The 13,240-nt window shown below is 30.2% G+C and overlaps 1 protein-coding gene across 1 annotated transcript; it reads left to right on the forward strand.

Annotated features, from left to right (window-relative positions):
- On the forward strand, nucleotides 4,574–5,910 carry LOC104730569 (ethylene-responsive transcription factor CRF4-like). Its single transcript, XM_010449754.2, has one exon. It carries the CDS (start codon nucleotides 4,642–4,644, stop codon nucleotides 5,659–5,661), a length of 1,020 nt encoding a protein of 339 aa, XP_010448056.1. The 5' UTR covers nucleotides 4,574–4,641; the 3' UTR covers nucleotides 5,662–5,910.

Raw genomic sequence — 13,240 nt, forward strand, 5'->3', positions numbered from 1 at the left:
GCACAAGATCTTTAGCGCAATCTTTTAAAAATTTTACTATCACGTGTCACCGATAAATGGTGAACCGAAGGATATTTTTTTTTAATAGTAGCAAAATTTACTGGGTTGGATATATTACTTCAAGACTGTAGTAGTCATTGAAGTCTTATTGTCATTGGGTTAGAAGTTGTTGTCGCTCCAAAATAGAAAGTATTCATGACATCATATAACGGATGATATCAATATCATCTGTTTCACCATGGACATGATGGACTGATTCTTCTACACAATAATTTGAATCATTTACGTTGTTACTAATCATTAAGAAGAATTTATTTTTCGATTTTGGATTTGGGCTTGCTACTTGATAAGTAAATTGTGTTCCTAATAATAAACAAACGACGATGTAGAAGTAAATATTTACCGTTATTATGATTAGTTTCGAAATAGAAAGGAAAACGTGGTCAAGCCTAGTCCAATCAAAAGATTCAGTTTGTCTAAATTTCAATGTACCCACTTAATTGTCGTCTTTAAGTAGTACGTATTATAATGTGGGAGTAGTATATATCGACGCATATATAATATATATACGTGGATTGGTCACTTGGCTCAATGGAGGACAGTGGCCAAGAACACTGCACTAAACCTCGGGGTTTGTCTTTTGTCAATCCAAAGGATTCTCCATGTCTTTCTCTCTCTCTCTCTCTCTCGTCCTTCCCACTTTGGATCTCCAGAATCAAATCGTCCTCGCCTTCTCTCACACACCTTATTTTTTGTTTGTGTCTTCGCTCTCGGTTTGTATTTAATTATATACAAAACATAATTTGTGAAAAAAAAAAAAACATAATTTGTGGAAGTTATGATCAGTATGTTTTGATGAAAACCAATGACAAATTGTACTAATTAAATATACATAATTTCATTTAGCTACAAAGATTAACGATTGAAAGGTTACAATGACGTAGATGTGTCAATTAGTATACTGAAATCTAATGTTATGTTCTTGTTGTGAGACGTTTAATATTAATGCTTGACGTATTAAGGTTTATGGTCAAATCTGATCACACAGGATTTAATGTCACCTCAAATCATGTTTTGGATTGTTCTTAGTCAGCCTTATTGTGCTCCTCGTCAGACTAACGTAACAAACAAATATTCGCTCGTTTTTCTTGTTTTGGTTTCATATTGAGCTTCGCCAACCCTAACTAAATCAGAACTCGGGTTTGAGATGACATATATATCGACACAACTTTACAAAATTAATACACTATTTGGGGGGGTTTTGTTTCAACAAAAATGGACTTTTCAGACTCAGACCAGGACAAGTTACTGTACGAAGAAGACTAATACCTTTCTTTTAGTAAAATAAATTTAGTATGGACATCTCCAGATTATATATAGATACTTCAGCTATGAATAACGTCTGTTTCAAAAAGCAGTCATTAAAACCAAAAATTAACAATCTCAATGTAAAGAGAAAAAATAAAACGTTTCTCAGATGTATAAAATGTTTACTAACACATAAATATTAATTCATTTTACACAGTTATATTATATCAAAACCCTTTAAAAATCGCTTTATTCAGCATTGAACGTTTTAACAATGAATAAATTGTTAAGAAAAAAAATCTTGAAACGGAAATAAATTAAAAATAAGCGTCAAATCCTATAGGTTGGCCGCCACGTTAATTATCATAATTTGTATAAATTGACAATTACTGAATAATTTGGTAACTGTCCTTAATGTCCTTAAAAAAAAATCATATATAGAAACAAACAAATATTGTATATTCTCAACCGGAAAATAAGATTGTGATTCCCTTTATTTTTCAGTAGTTGGAATTAAACGTATACTAATAGTCTAACACTCAATACTCATTCGGGAAATGAATATATAGCATTTACACAAATAGAATAGTAGTGTTTTTTTTTTTGTTTAACTGTTGAATAAGCACTTTAAGGAAAACATATCACGTGACAGGTTGTTCATAAGAAATGAATGCAAATTGCACGAAACAGCTCAAACAAGTCGCTACTACATACATATGTCGGTCAAACCTATGTGAAAGTCATGATATATATTATTATTTTAATAGTATTTTTTTGAAAATGTTTAGTAAAAATTTGTCTTCAAGTATACAAATACAATATTAAAATAAAAGATATTTTTCAACTATAGAAATATGAAAACGGTTAAAAAAAAACGGGGGACCGGGTATCTTGGGGTCACGTGATATGCGTATATCAAAGAGATTAGAAGCCACGCGCGGACATCAAAAGCCAAAATATCTCAAACAGAACACGTGTCAATATGTGATTTGTTTATATGAATGCGGCGTCCCGTATGGAGAAAAATCTGAGTGAATCAAAAATATGTGGCTAATATTATTGTGGGAAAATTATAAATAAATAATCTTTTTCTAAAAATTTGGCGATCTATACTTTTTTTTAAGATTGTCAATTGTGACGAAAATGCTCCTACTAATAGAAATAGTGAAGTTTTTAAGAGTTTGAACCAATAAACAAACAGAAAACCCATGTTAATATACAACTGTGTAAAAAAAATTTGAAAAAAAAAATGTTTTGGGTGTCAAAAATTAGTTTGTAAATTGCTGATTTCTGGTCTAAATTGTTTAGAATAGACTTTCTGCGATTTTTTCTCTTTCTGAAACATTTAGATTGTTCATTCTACAGTTTGTACATGTTCTTCAAAGTTTAGACGGAAAATTTGTTCTAAAAATTTTAGAACCTGAATTTTGTATGTTCTACAAAATTAAGAATATGTATTCTACGTTTTTCTTCATTCTACATCAATTCAGAATTCGTTTTCTACGTTTTACCCTATATACTAAAAGAAGTAGAAGATAAATCATAGAAATTTTATAATTTGTAATCTGTAAACCTTAGAATACTCTAAAAATAGAAAGAAAATAAATTAAATAAGGAAAGTAAATATTTTTTGAATAATCTTAATTTATGGTTACGATTATGTATTTATTGGTAAGATATGTTCTAATATATTTTAGAATGTGTATTCTTAATTATTTAGAAGAAAAACTATTTAGATATGTTCAAATATATTTTTTATTTTATAATTCACAAGTCACTAGATCAGTAAGAATTGAACACATGTAAAATATTTTATAATTTAATAAAACTAAAAAGTAATTTGAGAAATAAAAAAACAAAATAAATAAATAAATACACACGTTCTAAACATAACTAGATTTTAAACTTTTACAACAAAATCATACATCCACGATCACCACTTAATAGCAATCTCTTGATAATTACCTCTGTTAGTCTGTTCTATCATTTATATTTGTGTGATGGATGTCAATTGTATTCGTAGGAAATCAAATACAAACCAAAAATCCTATGTTGGCATAGAACGTTTCTTTTCTATTGGGATATTATTACTATTTAGATATGGTCTAATACATTTTAGAATGTTTTTTTTTCCTTCCCATTTTTTGCAAAATTTACAAATTTATTTTGAATATATAATTGATCAACAAATTTAATCTGAATATATAATTGAGGATATAATTGTCTTTTATTTACACCCTAAAACCTATATTACCAAATTTTTCAAAAAAATGTGTAGATGGCCAAATTTTTAAAAAAACCTCCTTTATTTCTAATTTTCCCTATTATTATCACTGGGAGGAGTAGAGAGAGACGATTTTGAGAATGTTTAAAACCTCCCGAAAAGAAAATAGAAATAAGCAGGTAGATAACAGCTAATAAATAAAGAAAAAAAAAAACAGCTAATAAATATTACTAGTAAAAATATATTTTAAATAATTAAATTTTAGTAAAAAATTCAAACGTCTTAAATTTTGCATTATTAGAGTTATTTTCATAAACTGATATCAAATATGAATTTAATTATTTAAGTGATTAGTACTTTTTTTGTTTTACGAAAATTTCATTTTAAATGTATTATTTCTGTACTTCATAAAATTATTATTTATTGTTTTCAATACGAATTTTACTAAGCAAATACTATCAAATTAACCCTATTATGCTAGTTTATTAATTAAGAAAGTAAAAAATAAACTTAATGTATTATTAAAGTGCAAAGTGCAAAGAGATTTTTTTTAATATGTATGAGTATATAACAAATAGTAGAATAGCATTTTTTTATGAAAGAAACAGAGTATAATTTAACAAAATTATACATTTAGAATTTTTTTTATGTAGTTTCAAATATATTCACCCAATATTTTTATGTGAAAACATTTGTTTTCCAAAGTATTTTGAATCAGTTTTTTTTTATAAAAGATACTAGTATTTTGAATCTTGACAATTAAAACATACATCCCCTCTTATTTAAATTTAAAAGATATTCAAGAAAATAATAAGTAAATTAAAAGGTAAATAATTTTAAAATATATGTTTCTTTTTATGATTAATATAACCAATTATGGCTAAAGCCCCGAAAGATCCTATAAAGTAGGATTTAACAGTGACTTCTGAATCTTCTTCACTTTAAACTTAACTCTCTCATTCTCTCTCTCTCTCTCTCTCTCATTCTCTCTTTCTCTATACAAATCTCTCTCAAAGATTTTTTCACCAGAAGAATCTCTGTTTCTTTTTTTCTTTTTCTTCGAATCTATTTAAAAAAAAAGAAGAAGGAATAAGAAACGAGTGGTGGTGATGATGGATGAGTATATGGATTTTAGACCAGTCAAGTACACAGAGCACAAGACTGTCATCAGAAAGTACACTAAAAAGTCTTCTACGGAGAAGAAGATGAGTGGTGGTGCTTCGTCCTCCAGGTTGGTTCGTGTTTGTCTCATTGATCGTGACGCCACTGACTCATCAAGCGACGACGAGGAGTTTCTCTTCCCTAGGAGACGTGTCAAGAGACTCATCAACGAGATCAGAGTCGAGCCTAGCTCCTCCTCCTCCTCCTCAGCCTCCGGTGACGTCTCCGCTTCTAAGACCAAGGACCGGAAAAGGCTCCCCGTTGATCCTCCTCCTCCTCCTCCTGTTCAAACCCAGAAGAAGTACCGCGGCGTCAGACAACGACCTTGGGGAAAATGGGCGGCGGAGATTCGTGACCCGGAGCAACGCCGGAGAATCTGGCTCGGTACTTTTTCTACGGCGGAGGAAGCTGCCATCGTCTACGACAACGCAGCTATCAAACTCCGTGGCCCCGCTGCTCTAACCAACTTCGCCGTACCACCACCTGAACCAGAACCGGAACCGGAACCGGAGAGCAACATATCGGTTTCGACATCAGAATCAATGGACGACTCTCAACATCTATCGTCTCCGACATCGGTTCTCAACTACCAAACATATGTCTCCGAGGATGCACTCAATGACCATGTCATCAAACCGGTTAAACAAGAGTTTCTTGAACCAGAACAAGAACCAATAAGCTGGCATCTTGGACAAGGTAATAATAACATTAATACTGATAATGACTCGTTTCCATTGGACATCCCATTTCTCGACAACTACTTCAATGAGTCACTACCAGACATCTCCATCTTCGATCAACCTATGTCTCCTATTCATCAGTCATCAGAGAATGATATCTTCAACGATCTCGTCTTGTTTGATAGCAACTACAACACAGGAGAAAACTGCTCTTCCGATATCAAAGAGATTGGTTCAATGTTCAACGATCTTGATGATTCTTTGATATCCGATCTTTTACTTGTGTGATATTATTATTTTCCCCCATAACCAAACTCCGGTTCGGTTGCAAATATCTCCCTTGTGAGTCAAATTTTGTCTGAAGTTTTGATAAGATTTTGTTTTTTTTTTTTTGTTTTTTACTTTCCTAGTGTTTCATGATTTTTGTTGAGAAGTAATTTAATGTTTGTCGTCGGCTTGTAAAACAGTTTTGGAGAAATATTCGGGGAAAAAATAAGTAATTAATTAAGAAATTAGTAGTATTGTTGTTCTTGTCAATTTCTTTGGGTTGCACGAACGTGTTTATGGTGTTATTATTGTGTTTTTTTTATCTGTGTATAAACGAGTTGATTATAAAAAGCGAAACTAAAATTCTCTTTGGCGAGACCACACGAGGAGGCGCAAATCACGCTAGTGACCGGTGGAGTAAGTGGCTTTTGGGTCAGGTCTAAGTCAGTCGGTGCTCCTTTTGCCTTTTCCTATATCGTTTATTTAAAAGTGTGGGTTTCGTGTTCTGATGCTGGCGGTAAATAATACTCCTATTTACAGAAATAAATCAATTTGGAAACTATCCTTTTCAGATATAAAATTCCTATGAATGAGTCTTTGACTAAAATATATTTTTTACTAAATATGATTTTTAAAAACATATTCATCGTTGACTGATTCTCAATCAAATCATTTGGATTTTGAATAATTCGTTACTTTCTGGTTTTGCTATATATTTTCATATAGACAAAAATGGTAAAGATTTCCTTAAGTGAAAAATCTGTTTTAAAAATTTTCGTCTAGCACCCCCGTAAAATCGCTAGGTTCACTTTCTCTACCTCGGCTAATGATTAATCTTCATCTAGCATCGATTATCTGATTATGCATATCTAGTCCGATTATTTTCCGCTTAATTTCGCTTAATTTTGTATATACTAATTTTTTTAGAACCAAATAAAAATCAAACATAAAATATTTTTGTTATTTAGACATTTAAATTAAGAGATTATGATGTTTTATAATAACTAATGTATAACTTTCAACAAAAATCATAAAATTTTCTTTTAAAATGATGTTTTTATGTGTTTACCATAATTTTAAAGACAATACTATAGTTTTATATTATTTTTTAACATAAACAGAATTATACATATATATAGTACAATTTATTTTTATTTTATTGTTAATTTAATAAAATAACCCTAAAACTAGTCCCCAAATAATCTCGTTTAATTTTCGATTTTTTTCGCTAGGCGCTAGGCCGACCTCGACTGTCCGACTAGCGCTTAGCGATTTCTAAAACATGAAGTGAAATTAGTGTTCAATTGCAATGAAAACCCAACGAGAATGGCTTCCAATTCCAAATATAGATACGCAATATTTGTCCGGATTTTGCATATTTCGGTTTTACTCAATAACTGAATTTGTTTAAACCTTTGAGAATATTGATTTTCAGATCCTATAAATCTGTTTAAAAAAATCAAATTTGTTCCGAACTTCCAATATTTCTTGTAAATTAACCCAACCTTATTCCTATTTACGGTAAATACATGATTTATGTCCTTAAGATATTAAAACCCAACACCTAATTCTCTTTTTTAACGCATATATTCCTAACAACCAAATCATAACAAATGCCAAACATTATCACAAGGGAGGAGCAAAAGGTACGAATAATTATGTCCCAAACCATATGAGATAATTATGTTACAACTTACTACTAGGTAAGGGGTTGAATGAGTACGAAATGTTGCACTAGTGTAAGAAATAATAATCCCAGGCGCCTCTCCACATGTTGTCTTGTACCATGTATCATTACTATGTTTGAACTCATACGGTATATACATTTTGGTCACCACATTTTTTTTGTGTGCCTAATAGTTACTATATATACAACAAACAAAAAATGGCTAATAAGTTAATAGCTCGTTTGGTATTGTGTACCGCCTAGTTATATTACAATTATATTCGAGATATAAATCTATGTGTACACACAGCAATAATTTGTTAAAATAGACATCTACAAGTCCCTTTCTTTTGGAGAAAATATGACAGAATACTTCAACGTTATGGTCAACGAATCCATAGCCATCAAAAAATATTTCAGAAAGTATATATATAGGAAAATAATTTTTTACTTTTCGTAGACATGGACGATGACTAATTAGTCACTTTTTGTTTTGTAAACTATACCAGTTAAATTCACCGGCCAGGTGTTTCTATTCTGAAAAAAAAAACTTCATTTACAAAGTGGCCACATTGAAAGGTTTGACATACTAATTGTAAAACTTAGTGTTTTGTTTGGTTTATATACCAATTTCAAATGCAAGGTTAGACATTATTTTTGTTCTCTTTTCTTTATCCAGCATAGTATATTGTTGTCAGATTTCAATATGAACAAAATCAAATAAGAAAATGTGTTTACTAGCTATATGGCTGCTCGATTTGATCAAAAAAAAAAAAAAAAAAAAAAAGCTATATGGCTGCTCGTAATGGATGCAAATCTTTATCGAACCTTAGTGGTTTGCAGCATTTTATGTCGCTACCAAAAGTTCGAATTCAGAACATCATGATTAATCAAGTTAAACTGTTTTAACTTGTTACTGATTGAGATGCGTTACTATTTTTTTCCTACTTCTTTTTGTCTCATCTATCTTCTAACTCTTTTCGGGGCCTCATTCATGTAATGTAATCATGTTCTCTAGTTTATTTATGTATCAAAGATGGTATTAGAAGTCTCCTATTTTAATGTTGACTAATAAAAGCCGCCTTTTTGTTTCTTAAATGTTAATTTGTCGGGTTATATCAAAAAGAAGGACTAATAAAAGGTATGTAGAAGAAATCTATTAGAAAATACTACGAAATAGGTCAGTGTCGGGGAAAAGTCGATGACATCGTCAAAGAACTCTTACGTGGGAAAACAGACATTATGTTTCGACAAACGAAGACTTAAAATTCATCGCTAACTAAATCTGGACAATATGAATAATGTTTTTACACGTCGTAGGGTTACAATTCAGGAAATCATAATAGTTAATATTCATATCTAAGAAGATCTAATGAGAGGGGCAATATTTCATAATTTCTTCAAAGGGTTCATCGATCAATTTAATTCTTTATCATATATTTTCTACTTTTTCCTTTGATTGATTGACTTTACGAATTCGATGAAATTTTCAGAAATTTCTAACACTGCTAAAGAAGCGTTGACGTGATAATGAAATTATGGGGCTAGACAATTTCTCAAAAAATTAAGTTCTAAGATTATTAGATTTGACTAGGTTATCACCCGCGAGCGGAAGAATTTTCTTAAATTGTATTTGAATTTTAATTCATACCAAAAACCAAATACTTAAGAAACTAATCTATATTGTTTAAGTCATGTTCCATCACACATGCTTTCCTTTTAAAAAAGCAAGAGGATTAGTAATCAAACTCTTTTTTTCATGCCTTCATTGGGATCATGGGATGGAAGTCCAAGCCAAAACAACCTTACAAAAAAGTAGAGAATCATCAAATCAGTTCCCATAGTGATATGTTAAGGTAAATCTAAATATTTGATAAAATACTTATCCTAATTATTTATTTAATTTCTTGTTTTGTTCAACTATTTATTTAATTTCATAATTTGTACATACTGTAAGTCATATTTTAAAATAATTACTTGTGTAAAGCTTAGCACATAATAGCTTAATAATATTAATTTTATCTCAAATATCACTAACTAACTTCTTTTTTAATAAATATATGTCAGTCTTTAAGAAAACATCTACTATAGTATTTTTGAAGTACATTTTGCTAGAAAAAATACTCATAACTAGGATTTCACCCGCGGTACACCGCGGAACTAAGTTATAAATTATTTTATTTTAAATAATAATTTTTAATTTATTTAGTTTTCAAATTTTCAATTAATTAACTTTTTCTAATTAATTTAGAATTTTCTTTAGAAATTTCTTCTTCTTCTTATGTTTTATAAAGTTTATAATCTAATTATATTAAATTTGTTATTAGATATAATATAAAATTTTAGATTTGTTTTGTTCTCTAGAATTAAACAGAGGTATATGCCTATATAGTATGTTAGTGTATATTCTTATGTGTATTTTACTTTTTTTTGGAATATTAAGAATATGTTATAGTATGTGTAATATTTTGTAGTTCATATACTAAATAATTTATAAGTTAATTTTCAAAACTATGATTACAAATCTATAGTATATATGAGATAAACTAATAGTTTTAGTGTTGGTTCTATATTCCAAACCCGCCATGCTAGGCGGGTCAGACAATATATTCAAAGATTTTTAATCTGTAAAAACTCGTCATATGAAATCCGTGAAAGTAAAAATTATTTTTAATACGTAATACAAAATAAAAATAAATCTGTGAGCAAGCAATATCTTTTCTATTTTATTATTATTCTTTGAATAAGATATCAAATTGAATGGTAAATATGTTTGTTACCTTTTAAAATCATACCGTTAGTTTTTTTGAATGATATATTTTATATTTGATTTTGAACATTTATTTTAGGGGAAATCAATGCGGTGAGATCAAAAATCTCGGCCATGGATCCTCCTCCAAGATCGAAAATCAATTCGTTTCTTGGTTAGACCGATTGTTTAAAAAATTTGTGTATGGAGAAAATATTGTTTTGTAAAATTGGAAATTTAATATTAATTAAATCAATTATAAAATTAATACTTAATGTTAAAGGAAGTGGTTCCAATTGTTTTGGAAATTTATTTAAGATGTGGGAAATCTTGTTTTCAAAAATAGAAACTTAATATTAATTAATTAAATGAAAAACAAATTAATAATTAATGTTAATGGCAGTCTTGTAAATAAGTGGCAACTTTAGGATTTATTTGCTAAATGTACTTGAAAAATGTATATATAGATTATTTTATTTACAAAGTATGCCAATATCCATATCCAAACAACTTCACAATTAATTTTCTCTACTATCCATATAACCAAACACAATTAAAAGATTTTAAATTTCCATATAATGTTTCACAATTAGTAATATAGATATTTAGAAGATTTTGTCAAGATTCAAATTTAAGATTTTATATCATTTTATTTGAAAATTAAAACTGCCAACACTTTAAAAAATAAATTTTTTTAATTATCTCTTACAATTATTTCAAAGAATTTAAACTTCCAAAAAGTTTCAAACTATTATAAATATTTTTAAATTGGAAAAGAAATAGAATTTAAAATTTAAAAAATTAGTAATAAATAATTAGCTCTGCGGTGTTAAGCAGGTTAAAATCTAGACAAAATTCAAACGGAGAAGACAAAGTTTAACTGAAATGGATACCAGTGATACATCAAAGTGAGCTGAGACGAACAACAGTAACCTGAATTCATTTATCGTTTCAGCTGTCTATCACTACAGTGATGCAGAAGTTTTAGATCTTATTTCCTAATGTTGTGCTGACTCTCTGTCTCTCTATCTCTTATGGAAACAGTGTTCTTTGGTGGCCTTCTCAAAGATGTGACAAGTTAATCAGTATGGATGAACAAAATATTTTCTTGTGGAACTTAGACTGTTCAAAAAAGTCTGCTGAGGTGATTTAGCTATAACTTATAAGGATATAGAGACGAACTCTTTTTTTTTTGCCTCTCGGGGTTTTTGATATTTTGTAAGGTATTTTTGTTAACAGGTTTCAGTTTATATTAGGTTTTGTCAAAGGATTCAGCTGGGATGTTGCACTCTTTATCTGGTGGAGCATGGGATCCGCATGATGTAAATGCTGTTGGAGCAACTGGTGAATCATCTGTCCAGTTCTGGGACCTGCGTACTATGAAGTATGATATCACTGTTGATCTCCTCTGTTCCTGCATACAGTCAGGAGGTTTTACGCATTGATATTATTCACCCACGTTATTACATGCTCTCATGGGGGTTTATTTTATGTCAATTTAGAGTTAGTTTTTTTGGTTTTACCCTTTCACATCTACCCATGTATATGTTGAGTTTCTCCATGTTGTTTGTCCAACGAAGGAAGGTTAACACAATTGAACATGCTCATGTACGTGGTGTTGATTACAATCCCTAGAGAGAACATATACTTGTAAGACTTCTCTCTTGTAGCTCCAGAAGCACTGCGCAATAATACTCTATTGATAGAAATAATAGGTTTTTTGAAAGATATGATGTGCATATTTGTTTAGGCTGATCGTCCGGGCATATAGTTGAAGTTAATCGTTGTAGAACTTGGTATAAAAATATTATCATATCTTAGCTGTGATGGATTAAACATTCAGTTGTGTGGATAACTGCAGAGGATGAATCTGGCATACATGTTTGGGTCTCCGGAAGGCCAAGGTATGTTTGCTTCTGTTTCCTTTTACGAACTTTTTTTTTAGAGTAACCAAGATCCTTGAATTTGTGCCTTTGTATGTTTCTGTCAAATTTTGAAGGACATGGGCTATCAAGTGTAATACTGAGCATGATGGACTGATTCTCGTAGACTACCCTCTCTTTCTCCTTTACTTTTCTTAACACAATCAAATCGTTCTACGTAGTAGTTCTGTATGCCACACCCTGTTTTTTAGCTTAAATGTGCAGTTTTATATTTGGTACATGCTTTATTTTAGTTTAGAAATCAAAGCCTATTCTTTAACTTTGCTCACACTATATAAATTATGTCAATTCTGATCCCTTCAATCAAAAACACAGAGCGCTGGAACAGATTCGGCTGTATGTGATAATCCATCATCGTCGGATTCATCACCATTGTTGGTTATTATGGTAGAGAAGAAGAAGAAATCCACCACAACCGATCGACCAAAGATGGGGCTAACATCAGCGTCGGATCTGCTCCGATTGGTAGAGAGAGCCATGGGATGAACAACACAGTCAATCCAAGGTTAAAATGCGCCGAAGAAGAAGATTGGTATCACGACAATGAAGAAAAGAAATCGAGCAATAGGAGGTCCTCTCGTTTTCGATTTGCTTTGTCCACATAAGGAAAAAAGAGCTGACATGTATTAATTGTTTTAATTTGATAGGCTAGCCATTTTAACTGATGTGTCAGTCTTTGGTTCAATGTTGAAGCTGAGATGTCAAGCTCTGGAGAGAAACACTTCATCTTTTATTGTATTGATTAGGTGCTCTCTTTATGAGTCCTTTTTATTTTAGCAGGTTTTAATTAAATCATCAAAAACATGAGCAGATCATCTCCATTCTCCAACCTATAACCATTTATATATGTAAAATCCATTATAGAGAAAAAAAAACCTTTCCAACCTATTCCAAAATAGAGATCTCCATTTTTGTGTCCATGTTTAGAGACTTTTTAATTCATTTGTCATTAAATTATAAATTACAAATTACTCCCTTCAAATAAATCATCAAAAACATGAGCAGACCATCTCCAACCTATAACCATTTCTATATGTAAACTTCATTTTAGATTAAAAAAAAAAAAACATTTCCAACCTATTCCAAAATAGAGATCTCCATTTTTGTGTCTGTGTATAAAAACTTTTAATTCATTTTTCAATAAATTATAAACTACAAGTTAGTCCCTTAAATCTTATAGATATTCAAATTTTATACCCAAATAAATTTAGTTATTATTTATTTCATATTAAAATTATAAAT

Source organism: Camelina sativa, chromosome 12 (genome assembly GCF_000633955.1).
Source record: "Camelina sativa cultivar DH55 chromosome 12, Cs, whole genome shotgun sequence".
NCBI classification, from domain to species: Eukaryota; Viridiplantae; Streptophyta; class Magnoliopsida; order Brassicales; family Brassicaceae; genus Camelina; species Camelina sativa.

Bases quoted from the DNA above. Each gene is read 5' to 3' on its own strand.
- LOC104730569 (XM_010449754.2), top strand. From the start codon at position 4,642: ATGATGGATGAGTATATGGATTTTAGACCAGTCAAGTACACAGAGCAC.